This window comes from Scyliorhinus canicula, chromosome 7 (genome assembly GCF_902713615.1).
Source record: "Scyliorhinus canicula chromosome 7, sScyCan1.1, whole genome shotgun sequence".
Lineage (NCBI taxonomy): Eukaryota > Metazoa > Chordata > Chondrichthyes > Carcharhiniformes > Scyliorhinidae > Scyliorhinus > Scyliorhinus canicula.
The window spans coordinates 135564672-135588587 of record NC_052152.1 but is presented as its reverse complement, the minus strand read 5'-3'; the positions used below and the strand labels follow the sequence as shown (position 1 = coordinate 135588587).

At 47.6% G+C, this 23916-nt stretch overlaps 1 protein-coding gene across 3 annotated transcripts in view; it reads left to right on the top strand.

The window, feature by feature from the left end:
- Window positions 1-23916, top strand: part of LOC119969405 (AP-1 complex subunit gamma-1-like) — a 195249-nt gene that overhangs the window by 104707 nt on the left and 66626 nt on the right. For all 3 annotated transcript variants that reach the window (XM_038803022.1, XM_038803020.1, XM_038803021.1), the window contains 3 exons: window positions 10514-10612; window positions 17051-17106; window positions 19657-19770. In XM_038803022.1, coding sequence (XP_038658950.1) covers window positions 10514-10612; window positions 17051-17106; window positions 19657-19770 — 269 coding nt within the window. The remainder of the gene's footprint in view (window positions 1-10513; window positions 10613-17050; window positions 17107-19656; window positions 19771-23916) is intronic.

Genomic DNA, 23916 nt, shown 5'->3' with positions numbered 1-23916 from the left:
AAGGCCCTGGGGATAAATATGGGCAGGCACTGAAAAAGGAACAAGAACCTCGGAAGCACTGTCATTTTGACGGACTGCACCCTCCCCGCCAACGACAATGGCAGCATGTCCCACCTCCTGAACTCCTCCTCCATCTGATCTACCAGTCTGGTAAAGTTATGCTTGTGGAGAGTCCCCCAGTCCCTGGCCACTTGCACCCCCAGGTACCTAAAGCTCTCCCCTGCCCGCCTAAGCGGGAGCCTACCAATTCCTTCCTCCTGGTCTCCAGGGTGCACCACAAACACCTCGCTCTTGCCTAAGTTTAATTTATAACCTGAGAAGGTCCCAAACTCGGCTAGTAACTCCATCACTCCCGGCATCCCTCCCACCGGGTCCGCCACATACAGTAACAGGTCGTCGGCATACAACGACACCCTATGTTTCTCTCCACCTCGCACCAAGCCTCTCCACCTCTCTGAATCTCTCAATGCCATCGCCAGCGGCTCGATTGCCAGTGCAAACAACAAGGGGGACAAGGGGCAACCCTGCCTGGTCCCTCGGTAAAGCCGGAAGTACTCCGACCTCCTCCTATTCGTGGCCACGCACGCCATCGGGGCCTCATATAGCAGCCTTACCCATCTAATGAACCCTTCACCAAATCCAAACCTCCCCAACACCTCCCATAGGTACCCCCACTCCACTCTATCGAAGGCCTTCTCCGCATCCAGCGCCACCACTATCTCTGCCTCCCCCTCAATCGCCGGCATCATAATGACATTCAGCAATCTCCGCACATTCGTGTTCAGCTGCCTTCCCTTCACAAAACCTGTCTGGTCCTCATGCACAACCCCTGACACACAGTCCTCTATCCTGGTGGCCAGGATTTTTGCCAGCACCTTAGCATCCACGTTGAGGAGAGATATGGGCCTGTATGAACCACACTGCTGGGGGTCCTTGTCCTTCTTTAAAATTAACGAGATCAGTGCCCGTGACATCGTCGGGGGCAAAGTCCCCCCTTCCCACGCTTCGTTGAGTGTCCGCACCAGCAAGGGGCCCACTAGGTCCACGAACTTTTTATAAAATTCCACCGGGAACGCATCCGGCCCCGGTGCCTTCCCTGACTGCATCTGCCCGATCCCCTTAACTAGCTCCTCCAGCTCAATCGGCGCACCCAGCCCCTCCACCTTCTCCTGCACCTTCGGGAAAGAAAGCCCGTCGAGGAACCTCTTCATTCCCCCCCTCTCCCCCGTTGGCTCCGACCGGTACAGTTCCCCGTAAAAGTCCTTGAAGACCTCATTCACCTCTACCCCCTTCCGCACCACATTCCCACTCTTGTCTCTCACTCCAGCAATCTCCTTAGCCGCATCCCGCTTACGGAGCTGATGAGCCAGCATCCTACTCGCCTTTTCACCATGTTCGTACACTGCCCCTTGTGCCTTCCTCCACTGTGCCTTCCTCCACTGTGCCTCCGCCTTTCTAGTGGTCAGCAAATCAAATTTAGCCTGCAGGCTGCGCCTCTCCCCCAACAGTCCCTCCTCTGGTGCCTCTGCATACCTCCTGTCCACCTCCAGCATCTTTCCCACCAGTCTATCCCTCTCGCTCCTCTCCCTGTGTGCCCGGATGGATATCAGCTCCCCACGAATTACTGCCTTCAGGGCTTCCCAGACCATCCCCACCTGAACCTCCCCCGTATCATTCACCTCAAGGTACCCCTCAATACTTGCCCGGACCCTCCTACACACCTCCTCCTCCGCCAACAACCCCATATCCAACCGCCACAACGGACGTTGGTCTCGCACCTCTCCCATCTCCAACTCTATCCAATGCGGAGCGTGGTCGGAGATTGCAATGGCCGAATACTCGGCCTCCTCCACTCTCGGAATCAGTCCCCTACTCACCACGAAGAAATCTATCCGAGAGTAGACCCTATGTACGTGGGAGAAGAAAGAGTACTCGCGTGCCCTCGGCCTTACAAACCTCCATGGATCCACCCCACCCATCTGGTCCATAAACCCTCTCAGTACCTTGGCCGCCGCCGGCCTCCTACCCGTCCTAGAGCTGGACCGATCCAGTGAAGGATCCAACACCGTATTAAAGTCCCCCCCTATGATCAGACCTCCCGCCTCCAGATCCGGGATCCGTCCCTACATACGCCTCATAAAGCCCGCATCGTCCCAATTTGGGGCATACACACTAGCCAGTACCACCTTCTCTCCTTGTAGCCTGCCCCTAACCATCACATACCTACCCCCCTTATCCGCCACCACCTCCGATGCCTCAAACAACACATTTTTCCCCACCAGAATCGCCACTCCCCGGTTCCTCACATCCAACCCCGAGTGGAAAACCTGCCCCACCCATCCCTTCCTCAGGCGGACCTGGTCGCCACCCTCAGGTGGGTCTCCTGAAGCATTGCCACATCCGCCTTTAGCCCCTTCAGGTGAGCCAGTACCCTCGACCGCTTCACCGGCCCATTCAACCCTCTCACATTCCAGGTGACCAACCGGATCAGAGGGCGTCCCGCCCCCCTCCCCCGTCGGCTAGCCATAGCCCGTTGACTGCCCGTCCCAGGCCAGCACCCCCTGCTCGACCCCGTCCCCATAGCGACAACCCCTCGCCTCTGTCCCCCCAGCCCCCACCAGCTCCTTCTTGACCCTACCAGCAGCAACCCGGTATTCCCCTTTCCCCCCCTCCCTTCCCCCCCAGGCTAGGAACCCTCCCAGCCGCGAACCGTCCTCCATTGTACTTCCGTGGGTCAGCTAACTTCTGCTGACCCCGGAAACTCCCGCCAATAGCCCGACCCCTCCCGAAGTGGGATCATCCCCCCTCCTGGCACCACTCCAGCGCGGGGAAGAACCAGTTAAGGCCCCGCCTCCCCCGTCACCATCTCCACCCCCCAGCCCCGCAGCACGGGAAACCAGAGGAAAGCCCGCGCTTTTGCACTGCCCCACCACACCCTTCTGACGCAGCTCCCAAATATCAGCCCCACTCCATACCCCCACTCCGGCATAGAATACAACATACCCCCCCGACCCTCCCCTCAAGATACACAGCCCAGACAATGTCCCACAGCACAAAAACAAAAACATAGCAGAACAACCCCTCCGTAAATAACCATATCGAAATTGCAAAAGTACTAAAACAAGAAGAAAACAACAGAAGAAAAAGAGAACACAGCAACAGCAGAATCCAGCACTAATATCTTACAGCCGACCTCGCAACCCCCAACCCCTAGTTCAAGTCCAGTTTCTCCGTCCGCACGAAGGCCCACGCCTCCTCCGGGGAATCGAAATAATAATGCCGGTCCGAATAAGTTACGCACAGGCGCGCGGGCGGCAACATTCCGAACTTTATCTTTTTTCTATAAAGCACGTCTTTCGTCCGATTAAATCCGGACCGCCGCTTAGCCACCTCCGCACTCCAGTCCTGGTCGATCCGCACTACCCCATTCTCCCAATTGCTGCTCTTCACCTTCTTGGCCCAGCGCAGCACGCACTCCCGATCACTGAACCGGTGGAACCTCACCAGCACCGCACGCGGGGGTTCATCTTCCTTAGGCCTCCTGGCCAGCACCCTGTGCGCTCCCTCCAGCTCCAAGGGCAGATGGAGAGATCCGGCCCCCACTAGCGAATTCAGCATTACAGCCACATCGGCTGTCAGGTCCGTGATCCAGCTCCTCAAAGCGTTCCTGCCACTTCTTGTGGAGTGCTTCGTGCCCCTTCACCTTACTCACGAGGACCACGGCCTCCTCCTCTCGTTCAATGGCCTGCGTCTGCAACTTCTTGATGGCAGCACCCTGGGTGGACTGAATCTCTGACAGCCTTCTGTTTGTTTCCTGCAGAGAGCTCAGTACTTCATCCTTGAATTCTTTAAAGCAGCGCAGGAGATCAGTTTGTTGTTTCTGGGCCCAGAGTCTCCATTCCTCTGGAGCTTTGTCGGTGGCCATCTTGGATCCCTTCCCCCGTTTTTTCTGAGGAGCTGCTGCTGTTTTTTCCACCTTTCCACTCCGAGTTCGAGTCATGGACTGCAGGGAAAGTCGTTCAGCACACCTTCCCCCACCGGGAGACGTCGAAAAATTTCCGTTTTGGGCTCTCAAAAGAGCCGAAAAATCTCTTTAAAACGGGAGCTTCCAAATGTGTGGCTTACTGCTGCATAACTGCCACTCGAAGTCCTGTGATTGTTATATTAATAAAATAAAGATCTAGGAATAACATTTGGGATAATTGCAAACGGGCACTATTTTAGAGCACCACAGGATAAGAGATTTATTTTTAATGTTGTGAACCACTCCAGGAGGTTTCTAGGCTCCCTTCTATTCTGAAATTTTGGGCACAAAAGTGCACAATTTGAATCTACAGTGAGGTTGTGATGCCCGGCTAGCTCCGTCAGTAGAGCACGGGACTCTTAATCCCAGGGTCGTGGGTTTGAGACCCACGTTGAGCGCTTCAGTTTGTTAGCTGGTTTCATGGTGTCGTGGGTATCATGTCTGCATTACAAGCAGAAGGTTCTAGGTTCGAACCCCAGTGGAATCATTTCTGGGCGGCATGGTAGCACAGTGGTTCGCACAGTTGCTTCACAGCGCCAAGGTCCCTGGTTTGATTCCCGGCTTGGGTCATTGTCTGTGCAGAGTCTGCACGTTCTCCTTGTCTGCGTGGGTTACCTCCAGGTGACCAGTTTCCTCCCACAAGTCCAGACAGATATGCTTGTAAGGTGAATTGGACATTATGAATTCTCCCTCTGTGAACCCGAACAGGCGCCAGAGTGTGACAACTAACGGATTTTCACAGTAATTACTTTTCACAGTAATTACATTGCAGTGTTAATGTAAGCCTACTTGTGACAATAAAGATTATTATAAAAAGATTATTACAATAGCCAGCTTTTTCACAATGATCAGTAGCTGATCAGCTGAGAGCTTTTTTAAAAAAAAATTATTTTATTCAAGTTTTCACAAATTTTTACCAACAAGAACAGAAAGAAATAAGAACAGTAACCCCCCCTATACACAGATAATAAATTAACAGAAATAATTAACATGAAAGCAAATATACACGCCCAATAAAGAAAAACAAACCCACCCTTCCCCCGGGTGCTGACCATCACCTAACGCTCCGCCAGGAAGTCTAGAAACGGTTGCCACCGCCGGAAGAACCCTTGCACTGACCCCCTGAAGGTAAATTTGACCCTCTCCAGTTTGATAAACCCAGCCATATCGTTGACCCAGGATTCTATGCCCGGGGGCCTCGCATCCTTCCACTGTAGAAGAATCCTGCGCCGGGCTACCAGGGACACAAAGGACAGAATACCGGCCTCTTTCGCCTCCTGCACTCCCGGCTCCAATGCTACCCCAAATATTGCGAACCCCCAGCCCGGCTCAACCCTGGAACCAACCACCCTTGACAGCGTCTCCGCGACGCCCCTCCAAAAACCCTCCAGCGCAGGGCACGCCTAGAACATGTGGCTATGGTTTGCTGGGCTCCCCGAACACCTGACACACCTGTCCTTTCTCCCAAGGAACCGGCTCAGCCTTGCCCCAGTCATGTGTGTCCTATGCAGCACCTTAAATTGAATTAAGCTGAGCCTTGCGCAAGAGGAGGAGGAATTCACCCTCCCCAGGGCATCCGCCCACGTCCCCTCGCGATCTCCTCTCCCAGCTCCTCCTCCCACTTACCTTTCAGCTCTTCCTCCGAGGCCTCCTCCCCCTCCTGCATCACTTGATAGGTTGCCGAGGTCCTCCCCTCTCCAACCCACGTCCCCGAGAGCACCCTGTCCTGAACCCCTCTTAGCGACAACAGTGGAAACTCCGCCACCTGCCGCCTGACAAACGCCCTTACCTGCATGTATCTAAAGGTGTTCCCCGGGGGGAGACCAAACCTCCCCTCCAACTCCCCCAGGGTCACAAACTTCCCATCTACAAATAGGTCCTCCAGCCACCTAATACCTGCTCTGTGCCAGCTCAGAAACCCTCCGTCCATTCTCCCTGGGACAAACCGGTGGTTCCCCCGTATCAGGGACCACACTGAAGCCCTCGCCTCCCTCCTATGCTGCCTCCATTGCCCGCACATTTTTTAAAAAAATGTTTTAAATATAATTTTTATTGGAATTTTTTACAGAAAATATAAAACATAACGACAAGCAATGAAATGCAGCAAAATAACCCATAATAAATGTATCCCATCCCCCCACCCCCCAACCCCAATGAACAACAAAAGAACTTAAAAATAAATTAAAATTAAATAAACAAACATAGTCATTGACCGCCCCCCCCCCCCTTTTCCCTCCCCCTTCCCCCCCCTCCCCCCCGGGTTGCTGCTGCTACTGTCCCTGTACCCTATCGTTGAGCCAGAAAGTCGAGAAAAGGTTGCCACCGCCTAACGAACCCTTGTACCGACCCCCTCAGGGCGAATTTGACCTTCTCGAGCTTAATGAAACCCGCCATGTCATTGATCCAGGTCTCCACGCTTGGGGGCCTCGCATCCTTCCATTGTAGCAAGATCCTTCGCCGGGCTACTAGGGACGCAAAGGCCAGCACACCGGCCTCTTTCGCCTCCTGCACTCCCGGCTCCACCCCAACACCAAAAATCGCGAGTCCCCATCCTGGCTTGACCCTGGATCCCACCACCCTCGACACCGTCCTCGCCACCCCCTTCCAGAACTCTTCCAGTGCCGGGCATGCCCAGAACATATGGGCATGGTTCGCTGGACTCCCCGAGCACCTGACACACCTGTCTTCACCCCCAAAGAACCTACTCATCCTCGTCCCAGTCATGTGGGCCCGGTGCAGCACCTTGAACTGGATGAGGCTAAGCCGCGCACACGAGGAGGAAGAATTAACCCTCTCCAGAGCATCAGCCCATGTCCCGTATTCGATCTGTTCCCCCAGTTCCCCCTCCCACTTAGCTTTCAGCTCCTCTACTGATGCCTCCTCCGCCTCCTGCATAACCTTGTAGATATCAGATATCTTCCCCTCTCCGACCCAGACCCCCGAAAGCACCCTGTCGCTCACCCCCCTCGCAGGAAGCGAAGGGAATCCCTCCACCTGCCGCCTAGCAAATGCCTTTACCTGCAGATATTGCCCGCACATTTTGAGGGTAGCCGCCACCACCGGGCTCGTAGTATACCTCATTGGGGGAAGCGGTAGCGGCGCCGTCACCAGCGCCTCCAGACTCGTGCCCACACAGGACGCCACCTCCAATCTCGTCCATGCTGCCCCCTCCCCCTCCATTACCCACCTACGTATCATCGCCACGTTGGCGTCCCAGTAGTACCCACAGAGGTTAGGCAGCGCCAACCCCCCCTATCCCTGCCCCGCTCCAGGAACACCCTTCTCACCCTCGGTCTTCTGCGCCCACACAAATCCCATAACGCTCCTATTGATCCGCCTGAAAAAAGCCTGAGGAATCAGGATAGGGAGTCATTTTGACTGACTGGACCCTACCCGCTAGGGAGAGCGGCAGTGCATCCCACCTCTTAAACTCCTCCTCCATCTGCTCCACCAGCCTCGTGAAGTTAAGCCTGTGTAAGGCCCCCCAGCTCCTAGCTACCTGTACCCCCAGGAACCTAAAACTCCTCTCCGCCCTCTTCAGCAGGAGCTCCCTAATCCCCCTCTCCTGGTCTCCTTCCCCACATTGAGCTTATACCTGGAGAAATCCCAGAACTCCCTAAGGATCCTCATCACCTCCAGCATTCCCCCCACCGGGTCCGCCACATACAACAGTAGGTCCTCCGCGTATAACGACAGCCGATGCTCTCTCACCCCCGCACTATCCCCCTCCAGCTCCTTGACTCCCTCAGCGCCATGGCCAGGGGTTCAATCGCCAGCGCAAAGAGCAGGGAGACGGGGGGCACCCCTGCCTCGTCCCCCGGTACAGTCGGAAATTCTCCGACCTCCTTCCATTTGTAGCCACACACGCCACCGGGGCCTCGTACAGCAGTCTCACCCACCTAACGAACCCCTCTCCAAACCTGAACCTTTTCAACACCTCCCATAGGTATCCCCATTCCACCCTATCAAAGGCCTTCTCTGCATCCATTGCCGCCACTATCTCCGCGTCTCCTTCCACTGCCGGCATCATTATAACATTTAAGAGCCTCCGTACATTAGTATTCAACTGCCTCCCTTTCACAAAACCCGTTTGATCCTCGTGTATGACCTGCGGCACGGTGTCCTCAATCCTCATGGCCAATATCTTTGCCAGCAACTTAGCATCTACATTTAGGAGTGAAATCGGTCTATATGACCCACACTGTAGGGGATCCTTATCCTGCTTCAGGAACAGGGAGATCAGCGCCTTAGACATCGTCGGGGCCAGAGCCCCCCCTTCTCTTGCTTTGTTGAAGGTCCTAACTACACTAGCAGCGGGCCAGCAGGTCTGAAAACTTCTTGTAGAATTCAACTGGGAACCCGTCTGGCCCAGGTGCCTTTCCTGTCTGCATGTTCCCTATCGCTTTGACCAGCTGCTCCAGTCCAACCGGCGCCCCCAACCCCGCCACCTGCTCCTTCTCCACTCAGAAACCTCAGTTTGTCCAGGAAGCGATCCATCCCTCCCTCCCTCCACCGGGGGCTCTGACTGGTACAGTTCCTCGTAAAAGCTCCTAAAAACCCCGTTGATGCCCATCACGCTTCGTACCATGCTCCCTCCTCCGTCCCTAACTCCCCCGATCTCCCTAGCTGCCTCCCGCTTCCGGAGCTGGTTCTCCAGCATCCGACTCGCCTTTTCCCCATATTCATATACCACCCCCTGCGCCCTCCTCCACTGCGCCTCCGCTTTCCTGGTGATCAATAAATCAAACTCAGCTTGGAGGCTACGTCGCTTCCTCAGTAATCCCATCTCCGGGGCCTCCGCGTACCTCCTATCTACCCTCACCATCTCCCGCACCAACCTCTCCCTCTCTCTCCTCTCCCCCCTCTCCTTGTGTGCCCTAATGGAGATCAGCTCCCCTCTAACCACCGCCTTCAGCGCCTCCCTACCACCGCAACTTGCTCCCCCCGTTATCATTAGTCTCCAGGTACCACTCTATACACCTCCGGACCCACCCGCTCGCCGCCTCCGTCAGCCAGCAACCCCACCTCTAGACGCCACATCGGACGTTGGTCCCTCTCATCCCCCAACTCAAGGTCCACCCAATGCGGACTGTGGTCTGAGATGGCTATTGCCGAGTATTCCGCGTCCTCCACCCTCGGAATCAAAGCCCTGCCCAAGACAAAAAAGTCAATCCGGGAGTAGGCCTTGTGTACATGGGAGAATAACGAGAATTTCCTAACCCCCGGCCTCATAAATCTCCAGGGGTCCACCCCTCCCATCTGGTCCATGAATCCCCTCAACACCTTGGCCGCCGCCAGCCTCCTACCCGTCCTGGACCTGGAGCGATCAAGTGCCGGGTCCAGCACTGTGTTGAAATCCCCTCCCATTATTAGACCCCCTGTCTCAAGGTCTGTAATCCGGCCCAACATACGCCGCATGAAGCCCGCATCGTCCTAATTCGGGGCGTACACATTGACCAGCACCACCTGCTCCCCCTGGAGTTTGCCACTTACCCGGGCCCGTTTGACCGGACCATTCAGTCCCCTTACATTCCAGGTTATCAGCCGGATCCAGGGGCTATTGACCAGCCACGTGCCCACGTCCCCCGCACGGCTCGTTCCCCGCAGCGGCAGATCCCGTCCCGACCCCATCTGACAGCTCCAGTTCCCCCCTGGCCCTTTCAGCAGCAACCCGGATTAGCGAACCGGTGGAACCACACCAGCACCGTGCTGGGCTTGGGCTTCCTCGCCAGCACTCGGTGGGCCCGCTCCAGCTCCAAGGGCCCTTGGAAGGACCCCGCTCCCATCAGCAAATTCAACATGGTGACCACCTAGGCCCCCATGTCCAATCTCTTCAGCCCCTCTGGGAGGCCCAGGATCCGCAGATTCTTCCCCCTCGACCGGTTCTCCATCTCCTCGAACCTCGCCTGCCACTTCTTGTGGAGCGCCTCGTGCACCTCCACCTTCACCGCCAGGCCTAGGATCTCATCCTCATTCTTCGAGACCTTTTGCTGCCCCTTGGGCCGTCTGGGACTCCAGGAGCTTGTCAAATGAGGCCTTTAGCGGTTCCAGCAGCTCTGCCTTAAGCTCCCTAAAGCAGCATTGGAGCAGCTCCTGCGCCCACTCCGTCCGCGCTGCCTGGTCCCCACCCGCCGCCATCTTGGTCTTCCTCCCTCTCACCTTTCTCTGCTCCAATGCCACTTTTTTAATATTTCCGCTCCTGGACCAATCCATACACCAGCAGGGAAATGTTGCTGTTCCCTTTCCCCACCGGGAAAAGTCAAACAAGCGCCATAGGGGGCCCTAAAAAAGCCCAAAAGTCCTATGCTAGCGGGAGCTGCCGAACGTGCGTCTTAGCTCCGCATAGCCGCAACCGGAAGTTCACCTGAGACCTTTGCTTGGCATGTGTATTGAGACATGTAATGAAACTTGATTGTCCTACAAACTGTAGTTAGTGCCTTGTGACCTTTAAAAATGTCATAATTTTGTTATCTTATATTTTCATTTTAGGTTGCAACTAACACTGAAACCAGTAAAAATGTAGGCAATGCTATTTTGTATGAAACTGTGTTAACAGTGATGGATATTAAGTCTGAAAGTGGATTGAGGGTAAGTGAGATTTACTTATTATTGATTTATCTTGTTTTGAAATATACTGAAGCAAACCAATTAAATCATTCTAACCCTGGATGGAACAATTACTTGATCATGTTATTCCAATCCTAGCTTTGGGGGATCTATTATCATTTAGTGATCCAGCAATACATGGCTTTAAATGGAAATGACCCTTCCAATGACTGCTGTTTATCTCTAAACAAAACCAGGAAATTTGATTCCATTCTTTGCTGAGTGTGTTGAACTCAGCTGCTCTCTCAGTTGGAGTGATTCATTTGGCCTTGACATCTCTGCATTAGGGAAAGTGGGATGTTAATCAGCATTACTACTCCTGCTTCCTTAGAGTTTATGTATGGGAAAGTGAAAATGGGTGAACAAAGCTAGAGAATAGCATTGAACTTAATTGTGCTATCCCTCAATCTGACATCACTCACTGGGGCATGTGTGAGAGCTCTGGCTACTTGAATAAGGAATAAAGAGCTACCGTTGAACTATTGTCAGCAACAGTGAATGCTTCAACAGGAGGGAGCTTTTTTAGCAACTACAGAGCATTATAATTCAATTTTATGGCTATCATAAATAGTTGCTTATAGTTGTATGTCTGCCTGCACAGACATACAACTTCAAACATTGGAGGCATCCAGCAGAGGTCAGTCCCTTCTTCCAAGGGGTGATGGAGTGTTTGAATGTGCATTTGTAGGTAGAAGACTTTACAATGATGGCCCATATTGAAATACCAGACCGAGCAGGAAATCTGACTTCAACGGTCTCTCAAACTGATTGGATGTCACCATCCACAGCACCACAGAGGGCAGGAAACATGAAAGCACATTTATCCAAGCGTTTGTCAATGCTTTATCTTCTTTCAAAAAAAATACAATATTTCATAAAGTTGCAGGGCATTGCTTGAGAGTGATGCCATGAAGTTGCAGGATGCAAGTTTCTACTACCATCGTTGTCACATTGCCAAGTTTATGCTCCTTGTAGGAATATCATCAACTCCTTGTGGGAATATCTGCATTAGGCGTAAGGGCAGATGTTTCCCCAATTGAGAGGGTGGGACATTGATGTCAATCATCCCTATTGTGCTCCAGTTGTTAACGAGGGAAGCACTATCAAAGGTCTGCCTTCGCAGCAAAGAAGACAAAAATATAATGTATGGATGAAAATAATATTTTAAATTTGAGAATAATAGATAATTTACAAGATAATCTCTAGATCAAAGGATGCTATTTATGATCATGAAGCTCATTTATTATTTGAGCCCCCACATGAGGCTAATAATCGTAATATTTGCGACATGGCTTTTGCCTAACTTCTTTTGATAATGGTGTGCAGTTCCATTGGTGTCAGCAGCCACAGAACATAGGCTATAGCACAGAAAGAGGGCATTCAGCCCATCGTGTCTGCGCCAGCATAAAGAAACGCAATAAAGAAACTAGCCGCTCACTTTAATCCCACTTCCCAACACTGGTCCGTAGCCTTGCAGGTTGCAGCACTTCAGGTGTAAATCCAGGTATCTTGAAAATATGTTGTGTTTCTGCCTCAACCACCAATTCGGGCTGAGGGACCATTCAATAGGTGAAAAGATTTTCCCATGTCCCTTCTAATCCTTCTGCCAATCACCTTAAATCTATGCCTCCTGGCAATTGAATCCTCAGCTAGGGGAAACCTGTCTTTCCTGTCTACTCTATCTAGGCTCCTCAACTATGTACACCTCAATTAGGTCACCCCTTAGCCTCCCTCCTCTGTTCTAAGGCAAACAACCTGAGCCTATCTAATCTTTCCCATTGCTGCAATTTTCAGGCCCTGGCAGCATTCTCGTGAATCTTTTCTGTACTCTCTCTCGAGCGATTATGTCCTTCCTGTGATGTGACCAAAACTGTACACAAAACTCCAGCTGTGACCTAACCAGCGTTTTATACAGTTCCATCATTACATCCTGGCTTTTGTATTCAATACCTCGTCCAATAAAGGAAAGCATTTGTTATGATTTCTTTACCACCTTATCCACCAGTCCTGTCACTTTCAGTGACTTGTGGGCATACACTCCCAAAGTCTGTCACTTACTCTATTATTCTCTCAATATCCTCTTGTTTATTATGTATTCCCTTGCTTTGTCTGCCCTCCCCAGATGCATAACCTCATAATTCTCCAAATTGAATTCCATTTGCCACTTTTCCACCCACTCAACCAAACCATTAATATAATTCTAGAGACAACAGCTATCCTCTTCACTACTCAGCCAATGTTTGTGTTATCTGAAAATTTCCCAATCATCCCTCTGCATTCAAGTCCAGATAATTAACATATGAAACAAACAGCAACGCCCCTAACACTGAGCCCTGTGGAATGCCGTTGGAAACCATTTTGTATTCGCAGAAATATCCATTGACCATTACCCTTTGTTTCCTGTCCCTAAGCCAGTTTTGGATCCAACTCCCCACATTTCCCTGTATCTCAAAGGATTTCATTTTTCTGAACAGTCTGCCAGGTGAGACCTTGTCAAATGCCTCACTAAAATCCATATAGCCAACCTCCACTGCATTGCCCTCACCAATCCTCATTACTTCCTCAAATTATTTCCAGTTAATAACACATGATCTTCCCCTAACAAAACTATGCTGACTATCCCTGATCAATTCATGCCTTTCCAAGTGACAGTTTATGTTGTCTCTCAGAACTGTCTCCGATAATTAGCCCATCACTGAAGTCCTGGATTGTGTCAAGCTTCTTGAGTGTTGGAGCTGTTCTCATCCAGGCAAGTGGAGAGTATTCCAATACACTCCTGACTGGCCTGTCCCTCACATGTTTTTAAATAATGCTGCAATGTTTGCAGGTCTGCAATCCCCAGGCACTTTGCCTGTATCTGGTCAGGATTGGAAAATGATCCTCAGGGCATCCACTATTTCCTTCCTGGCTTCCTTAAACAGCCTGGAGTGCAATTTGTTCAGTCCTGGTGATTTATCCACCATCAAAGGTGTCAGTCCCTCCAGTACTTCTCATTTATGTTTATTGTATCTAACATTTTACACACTGCACGAGAATGTCTGCATTATCCACCCCTTGGTGAAGACCAAAACAAGATATTCAATAATCTGCCCACATCTTCTGCTTTCATGCATAAGTTTTCTGATTTTTTTTTTTACACTTTTGATAAGACCTACCTTTTCCTTAATTATTCTCCTGCTCTTAATATACTGGTAAAACATCTTTGGGGTTTTCTTGGATTTTACCTGCTAATATTTTTATTATATTCATTTTGCTTTCCTAATCTCCCTTTTTATCTTACTCCTGTATTTTCAATAGGCTTTCTACAGCATTAAGATTTTTGTGACTGTCATCAGCTTTATTTTTCTGCTTGTCTTACCCTGTATGCTTCTTGACAACCGGGGGCTCTAAATTTGGCAGTACCACCCTTTTTCTTTGTGGGTCATGTCTACAATGTGCCTGTAGAATCTTGCTTTGAATCCCTCCCACTGATTTGACAATGTTTTTCTTGTAGCTGTGCAGTGCACTTTTGCCAGTTCACGTCTCAGCTTTGTAAAACTTGTTCTTCCCTCAATTTGGAACTTTTACTCCTGTTCTATCTTTGTCCTTTTCCACAATGGTGCTAAGTCTAACTGTACTACAGTCACTATCTCCAAAATGGTCCCCCACTGCTGCTTCTGCACTTGCCCAGCTTCATTTACCAAGAATGAATCTAGAATTGTGCCTGTAGGAATCTACTGTTGGGGTTAAGTGTAGTCTCATATACACTTCAAAACTCAGTAGAAATTTAAGTTACACTTCTCGGATGCAAAATAAAAATCTTTCATTGTGTCTATTGATTATAAATAAGAGACTGAAATCTTCTTGCTGTTACAAATCAAATGTTCTCAATAAAGCCTTTGCCAGCAAAGACTGAGAAATAATTGGCTTAATGGTTTACAACAGATTTAACTTTAAAAATACAGTAATGGTTCTTTACTTAAAGCAAAACAGCTTGCATGAACTTCAAGAGTTAAAGTGGAAATATGAAAATACGAAATAAGGATAGCGAGTAGTTAGGTAAAAGGTATAGAGTGATCCTGGATGGAAAATGGCTGCCCAGACCTCTACATTTAAAGAGAATGTTATCAGTCTGACTCCATCTGTCCCTACCCCTGCAATGTTCTGATTGGTTTGGATGGGTTTCAAATCCATTTGGTTGGATGGTTAGTTGTCAATCATCAATGTGAAGCATATATTCGGATTTGTTGCATTTTTAGATGTTTGTGTGTGTTGGAATGTGATAAAAAAATTTAATCGATTCTAGCTTTCACTGGTTTTATTGCTGACTGCACTATTATCTGTGTTCTGAACAATGGTGGGTTCATGTAGTCATGACGACCTTGATCAGATTGTGGTATGGCTGCATAACTTTTGCAATTCTGTTCATTAGACAATGGTCAGTTTATAATATCTGTAAAATGTTGCATAAGCTTTAGCTAGCTTTTGAATGTTCAAATGCTGTGCATTGCCACTGCAAATTCTGAAAGCTGTGTGTTTTTGTAATGATGAAATTCATTTTAAAATGGATTTTAAACTGGGCTTTAGTATTTACATTAAAATGGCTAAATCAATTACCCTTTTACCTATCAGAAATAGCCAGTTCCCTTCATGCCCCCTCTCATTGGACTTCTTATGTGTTGGCTAAAAATGTTATCTGGAATGCAGTTCAAGAATTTAGTGTCCTCTATGCCCTTCACACTGTCCGTACACCAATTGCTATTGGGGAATTTGAAGTCTCCAATGATTATTGCCCTGTTGTTTTCGCACTCAGAAATTTGCCTACATATTTGCTCTTCTAACTCCCTTCCACTATTTGAGGGCCTATGGTACATTCCTAGTACCGTGGTTGCCCCTTTTTTATTTCTGAGCTCAAACCATATGGCCTCATAATGCTTCATTTAGTGTGCCATTCCTCCTCGTCGATGTAATTGATTCTTTAACCAATAATGCTACTTTGTTTTTTTATTGATTTACGCGATGTGGGCATCACTGACTACACCAGCATTTATTGCCCATTTCTAGTTGCCTTTTAGAAGGTGTGGTGAGCTGCCTTCTTGAACCGCTGCAGTCTCTGAGATGTAAGTACCCACTGTGCTGTTACGGAGGGATTTTAATCCAGTGACAGTGAAGGAATAGTGATATATTTTCAAGTCAGGGTGGTGAATGACTTGGGAGGGGAACCACCAGGCATGGTGTTGCCAGATATCTGCTGCTCTTGTCTTTCTAGATGGTGGAGATTGTGAGTTTTGAAGGTACTGCCTAAGGAACTTTGTGCTTTCCTGCAGTGCATCTTGTAGATGGTAATCATGACTGTCATTGTTCATCAGTGGTGTAGGGAGTGAATATTTATGGAAGGGGTAGCAATCAAGCAAGCTTCTTTGTCCTGGGTAGTGTTGAGCTTCTTGAGTGTTGTTGGAGCTGCACTCATCCAGGCAAGTGAAGTGTATTCCATTACACTCCTGACTTGTGCCTTTCAGCTGGTGGACATGCTCAGGGATTCAACAATGGTAATGCCATTGAACGTCAAGGGGCAATTTTTAGATCCTCTCTTGTTGGAAATGGTCATTGCCTGATACTTGTGTGGAGTGAATGTTACTTAACCACTTGTCAGCCCAAGCCTGGATATTGTCCAGGTCTTGCTGCATTTGAATATGGACTGCTTCAGTACCTGAGGAGTCAGGAATGGTGCTGAACATTGTGCAAACATCCCAACTTATCTTGTGATGGAAGGAAGGTCATGCCCACCTTTTAATACTCGTCTATCCTGCCAGAAAACAAAATATCCAGGATGCTGAGTTTCCATTTTACCCCTCTAAGTTTCTGTTAAAGCGATGATATCATGCTACTGTCTGATCATGCTGCTGTGTGTATCTGTGACCATAGCGCATTGGCTTTATTTGCTATACTCCTTGCATTTGCATATATACCTTTTTAACACTACCAAACCCCTGTGCTGTACATTTTCTAACCTGTTCTGTTTCTGTGTTTCGGAGTCGCTCACTAATTTTCTATCTCCCATTCCCTGCTCTCAATTTGCCCTGCTCTCAATTTGCCCTCTGGTTCCCAGCCACCCGCCAATCCAGTTTAAAACCTCCCCTCCCTGCACCAACAGAACTAGCAACCCCCTTTAGAGGATGTTTGTCCCAGCCCTATACTTTGTCATAGTATTTCTAACCTGATCAAACTCTGATTCGCCTTTTATGGTACACAAGTGCTTCCAGCTCTTTTGGCGCAATAACCAGTCTGTCACCACCTTCAGGGGAAGGTCCATATTTCTGTCAAGCACTTAATTGCCTGAATTGGTGAAACAAATGGGTAACAATTGATAAATATGTTTATTGAATCATATGTCGGTTGTGAATGCTGTAATAACCAAAGTTTTGTGTTTTTTATTCTCAGGTTCTAGCTGTAAATATTTTGGGTAGATTTTTATTAAACAATGATAAAAATATTAGGTAAGTCTTCTTAGAATTGTGTTAAATGGAAAACGTGGCCCTGTTTCTGTCCGGTTTTTCCTAGGTAAAACTAATAATGGGAACCTCAATCCTGTGCTTTTCAGCGTCATGCCCCAGCAGCCAGCAATGTTCGAAAATATTACTGTTGCATCACTGGAATAGTGAATTAAAGGTTTTCCCTTTAACTGTGCAATAATTTGTAACTCTTCATTATTGAAAAATGTCTTGCTATATTTCAATATGAATGATCAGAATTGAAACTAATTGGGACGGCACAGTAGCACAGTGGCTAGCACTTTTGATTCACATTGCCAGAGGCAGGAGTTCGATTCCTGGCTTGGGTCACTGGGTGCAGAGTCTGCACGTTCTGTGTCTGCGTGGGTTTCCTCCAGGTGCTCTGGTTTCCTCCCACAAGTCCTGACAGATGTGCTTGTTAGGTGAATTGGACATTCTGAATTCTCCCTCCTTTTAACCGAAAAGTCGCCGTAGTGTGGTCACTAGGGGATTTTCACAGTAACTTCATTGCAGTGTTAATGTAAGCTGACTTGTGACACTATAATAAAGATTATATTATTAACAAAGATATATCCAGGATTCAGTGATATTAATCATTAAAATAAAAATATTCTGTAAAATTCAATTAGTGCTGGGTTTAAAGTATGACTTCAGTTTTACAAAGGTATGATGTAAATTGGAACCGAAGATTTGCAAGCTGCAGGTTAAATGTTTGATCCTCCACTTGCTCAGTTTCTGTCCTTGTTAATGAGGGGTTAATCAAATGGACTCTCTTTATATTACTTTAAACTGTGTACAATATCTTTTCAATTGTAACTGTTCTTGTTATCTGTTTGATTAATCCTTTGGGCATAACCTGTAACAAGGCCGTGGGAGGAATGTAGGTGTGAGAACTGCCTCTTGTAGATTACTTGTGTGTTAACTTCACATAGACACAGGAAAGATCTGACAGTTTTATGGTGGTTGTATTTAAGCATAAACAGCTGTACGCAAAGATCACCTGGGAAAGCGATAGGTTTGAAAGGGATATGGCATAGAATGGAAAAAAACTAGCACCTGTGCAAGAGTGTCATAAAGCCTTTGACCGTTTATAAATTTATGCAATTGACTTTTAAAATAATTTTTATTGTCACAAGTAGGCTTACATGGACACTGCAATGAAGTTACTGTCCCTAGTCACCACCTTCCGGCGCCTGTTCGGGTACATGGAGGGAGAATTCAGAATGTCCAATTCACCTAACAAACCTGTCTTTCGGGACCTGTGGGGGAAACTGGAGCAACCACAGACACTGGGACAACGTGCAGACGCCACACAGACAGTGACCAAGCTGGAATATAACCCGAGACCCTGGCGCTGTGAAGCAACTGTGCTAGTGTGCCACTCGCTTGAGTTTAAGGATTTGATTAACAGATCAATCATGATTTGTAAAACTGAAATCATTTAAAAAAAATAAATTTAGAGTGCCCAATTCATTTTATCCAATTAAGGGGCAATTTGGCATGGCCAATCCACCTAGCCTGCACATCTTTTGGTTGTGGGACAGATAGTGACCCAAGCCGGGAATCGAACCTGTAAATGTTAATGGGGTGAGATGAAGTGAGATGGGTTGAGTTAATGGGAAGAGATGAAGTGGGCAGCACGGTAGCATTGTGGTTAGCGCAATTGCTTCACAGCTCCAGGGTCCCAGGTTCGATTCCCGGCTTGGGTCACTGTCTGTGCGGAGTCTGCACGTTCTCCCCGTGTGTGCGTGGGTTTCCTCCGGGTGCTCCGGTTTCCTCCCACAATCCAAAGATGTGCAGGTTAGGTGGGTTGGCCATGATAAATTGCCCTTATTGTCTAAAATTGCCCTCAGTGTTGGGTGGGGTTACTGGGTTATGGGGATAGGGTGGGGTTGTGGGCTTGGGGAAGGGTGCTCTTTCCAAGAACCGGTGCAGACTCGATGGACCGAATGGCCTCCTTCTGCACTGTAAATTCTATGAAAAAAAAGTGTAAGAAAACTGATGGAGCGTAAATATCAGCACAGACTGAGCCTGCCAACCTGTTACTATGCTGAAAATTGTGTAGGGTAAGACAGACATCTCTCGGGTGTTTAAACACAGCTGAGTACTTGGTAAGCTAGTTGTTTTCCACTGAAATTATGCTCCGTAGATCGCCCCATACAGGACTAAAGTTGGCTCCTCTTCATGTTTGAGAACTCCTCCTCCAAAATTAATATCCTTTTATTTAATAACTGAAGAACACCCAGAATATAACTTGGTTTCCTTTTTTTTAAAAATTCCAAATGCAGAGTGGCCCTTAGTTTACTGTAACTCAATGATTTGTGTTCCCAGCATTAATGCGTGAAATTTTTTTGTTGAGCGGGCGGTTCCTTTTTCTGAGTAAATTTCAGTCTTGTATGACAAAAGTCTTGTTCCTGTATTTTGAGCATATGCTTGTTTTGTGGGGCTATACTACTTCTCCTTTCTAAAGCAGTTTATTCTTGTTCCAGTAAGTAAATGGCTTATGCTTGAGGCTTTTATGTTCTCTCGCTGAAGGTACGTTGCATTGACGTCACTGTTGAAGATGGTGCAAACAGACCACAATGCGGTTCAGCGACACAGGAGTACAATTGTGGACTGCCTTACAGACATTGACATCTCCATTAGAAGGTAATAGTCAAATGACTTGAAAAGCAGAACTTGACCTATTGATAATGGGTTAATTTTAGTTTCTCTGCCAATATAATCCCTTGACAGGCTGTTGTTTTTCGGTTTCGGTGAGAAGATGTGTTCATCTTCAGAACGGTCGTGTGTTTGAGCTGGAAATCTTTCCGCTTACAATGTACTTTCTCAGCACCAGCTTTTTACCTATTATAACTGATTAGATTCCTCCTGGAGTAACAAATAGTAGTTGTTTTTCTCTTCCTGCTGCTGGCATACAGGTGCCCTTTGAGTGCTTTGCCCATGTGCCTTGTTGCAAATGAGCAGAACTATGATTGCTAGCAGACTACTTGGTCATAGAAGGCATCACAGAATACTTTTTTGAAGCAGGAGTAATCATATATTACGCTGGAGTCAGCACTCTAGCTAATTTCACTCTTCCCTCAACATCCTAACAGATTTATTTTAAGTGTCTTCTGCCACTTTGCCTGAGATTAGATAACTCATTAGAGATGTGGAATTGAACCTGACACCTCTGAGCCTGCATGGCTCAATTTCACCCTTTATTATCAACAGAACTCTGGACAAAATGGAGGTAAGTAGCTTATCTTTGGAACTTTGCTGAATTTATCTCTCATCAGTCCCCTCCAGCTGCACACACTTATGTCTGTAATTAGGTCTGTTTACTTGTAGCCACATCCCAGCACCCCCAACTATTTCCTGCTAGCCTGTTTCATTATTTCCAGCAAACCTATTTATTGTATTATAAATCCAATCTTTTTATAAATCAAAATATTTACCATTATCAATCCCATTTTTAGCATCCTCCGTAGCAACAGACTTTAACTGTTTCGGCCTGGTCTGCACACAAAGCTATGTCTCAGAAATTAAAGCAGTGTCACCAAATTCTCTGAATTATATACAACCTCTTAAATTATAACTGTTCTTTTGGAAGGTCAAATTAGCAATCAGTCACTTAAGTGATTGTTCCAAGGAACAAACTTTATTAGTCCGTGTCACCCTTGGATAGGGACTCCCCATTATAGACACTTTGATCACATTTTGGATGTCAGTGAGACTTCCTTAGCACTGGCCTGTACAAGATACCTTTTGAAATGATTTGAGTCAAGACAAGCAAATTGAGCAGGAAAGGACAGAGTTTAAAAGTGCACCAGTGGATAATGTCCATGTAAGGAATAGTAGTTTAAAAAGGGTCACAGGCAGTTTATCTGATTGTACGGCAAGTAAACAAATGAGTGCAAAATAGGTTTGATCTAATTGCCATTACAACACAGAGACATGGTTACAAGGCAACCAAGGGTGAAAAATAATATTCCAGGACCGGCAACATTTTGAAAAACAGGCAAAATGGAAAAGGAGGAATAGCCTGAATGATGGGAGATAAGACCATCAGAATTAGGCCATTCGGCCCATCGAGTTTGCTCTGCCATTCAGTCATGGCTGATATGTTTCTCATCCCCATTCTCCATCCTTCCCATAACCATTGGTTATTAATCAAGAACCTATCTATCTCTTGTCTTAAAGACACTGAGTGATTTGGCCTCCACAGCCTTCTGCGGCAAAGAGTTCCACAGATTCACCACTAAGTTGGTTCCAGGGATGAGAGTTTAGAAGAATGAGAGATGACACCGGTTTCTGAAGGGACTTGACAGGGTAGATGCTGAGAGGTGTATCTCCCCTGCTGAGGAATCTCACGCACAAGTCAATGATTCAGGGCTTGGGTGTGGGGACATTTCTTCACTTGGTGGTGAATTTTTCGAGTTCTTATCCCATGAAGTTAAGATGCTCTATTGGATATTTTTAAGGCTATGCTAGACAGGCTTTTGGCCTCAGGGAATCGAGGGATATGGGATTAGGTGGGAAAGTTGAGTTAAGGCAGATCATCAGCTGCAGTGACATTGAACAGCAAAGTAGGCTTCAGAGTCTGCACCTGCTCATAACCTTTATGTTACGTTCAAACTGCATGCTCCGGTTGGATCAGTACAGTGTAAGTCCAAATATATGTCTTTGAGGAGTAAATTAAACAGGCAGCAGGGTAGCATGGTGGTTAGCATAAATGCTTCACAGCTCCAGGGTCCCAGGTTCGATTCCCGGCTGGGTCACTGTCTGTGTGGAGTCTGCACGTCCTCCCCCTGTGTGCGTGGGTTTCCTCCGGGTGCTCCGGTTTCCTCCCACAGTCCAAAGATGTGCGGGTTAGGTGGATTGGCCATGCTAAATTGCCCGTAGTGTCCTAATAAAAGTAAGGTTGGGGGGGGGGGGGGTTGTTGGGTTACGGGTATAGGGTGGATACGTGGGTTTGAGTAGGGTGATCATGGTTCGGCACAACATTGAGGGCCGAAGGGCCTGTTCTGTGCTGTACTGTTCTATGTTCTAGGCCACCAAAATTAATAGGGGAAGTGTTGTAAACTGTTCTGGGCTGGTGCCTGCATCCTCCACTGTGGACAGTAGGCAAAGATAGACAATAGCAACTTGCATTTATGTAGTACATCTATGGAAATGTGGCAGAGCTATCCGACAGACCCATCCGCTGATTCATAGATCATAGAATTTATAGTGCAGAAGGAGGCCATTCAGTCCATTAAGTATACCCTATCCCCGTAATCCAGTAACCCCACCTAATCTTTTTGGACACAAAGGGCAATTTAGCATGGCCAATCCACCTAACCACATCTTTGGACTGTGGGAGAAACCGGAGCATCCGGAGGAAGCCCAAGCAGACACAGGGAGAAAGTGCAAACTCCGCGCAGCCAGTGACCCAAGCCAGGAATCGAACCTGGGACCCTGGAGCTGTGAAGCAACTGTGTTAACCACCATTACCATGCCCCCTTCCTATGGAGAAGGAAGGTGTGTAGAAGACAGTGATGATACGACATATTTTCGAGGTAGATGTGTTCTTAGGCAGTTCCCTTTGCACCCCACCACCGGCTTGATTCTTGTAGTTCCTCGGCAGAGCTCATGTATTAATTTTTGTCTGCCGTGGTTGGTAGTCATGATTCTGGTACAGTGCTCCAAAGAAATTGGAGAGCGTCTTAATGAAGAGTTTGTTTTCTGAACAAATCCATCTGTCATCTTGCTGATTCATTAGCATCCATGATCCCTTGTATCATAGTACAGGCCAGTCATTGAAACCACAAAGAGCTATTGGAAAGTGCTTCTCCTTGTTTCTTCTTTCCTTGCCACCCATAGATGATTAGAAATAGGATTTCCCCATGGAAAATTTCCAGAGACATTTTAACATATGACTTGCTCAAAATCTCTCATGTTCATTTCAGGAAGTCCCACCTGCAGAGTAACGCTCTCCCTACAGATTTGTACATAAATCACAGAAAAAAAGTTGGTAAAGTCGCCATAGTCCCAGATGACCATAGGCTGCTTTCTCCTTTGATGGGGGGGAGCTGACTGGTGGTGATTTAACTTGAGGATCACCACACATCAGGCAAAGAGCAAGTTTGAAAAGGCGGGTCTCCATGAATAACCTCAACCGGTATGAGAATTGAAACCCATGCTGCTGGCCTTGCTCTGTATCACAAACCAGCTGTCTAGCCAAGTGAGCTAAAACGGCCCCCATCACATTAAAGCAGCTTTCGTAGAATTTCTCATGATTGCTGCCATGTGGGTAAATCCAAATAGCAAGTTATCAACACCCTTTCCAAAATAAATGGTATGGAGAATCCATCTAAAATCAATGGAACCTTCTGGTAATCCAGCCACCGATTTGGCAGACATCTAAGGGAGCACCATCGAATAGGATGTTAATCTGATCTGCTCTCTCCATACATGAATAAAAACAGGGCTGTGCAGTTGATCTCAAAGATCTAAATGGCTTGGAAAAGCATACTGACAAGTTTATAGGTAGAGTTTGCTCACCAAAGATCCAAAAATTTGTAGAAAAAAAGGGGAAGTCAGAACAGATGCACAGGATATGGGGGCAGTCAGAAAAAACTTTCCTGCCTACTTGCCTACCCTTTGTAAGGCCATTTCATAAAATGTGTGTCACCCATGCTGTACAACCAAACCTATCCAATCTTCCATCACAGCGTTGACATTTGTGTTTGCTATTTATTTTTCCATTTAACTTCAAGATAAAACTGACAACTGGGATTTTATATAACGAGAGAAACAGACTGTACAATT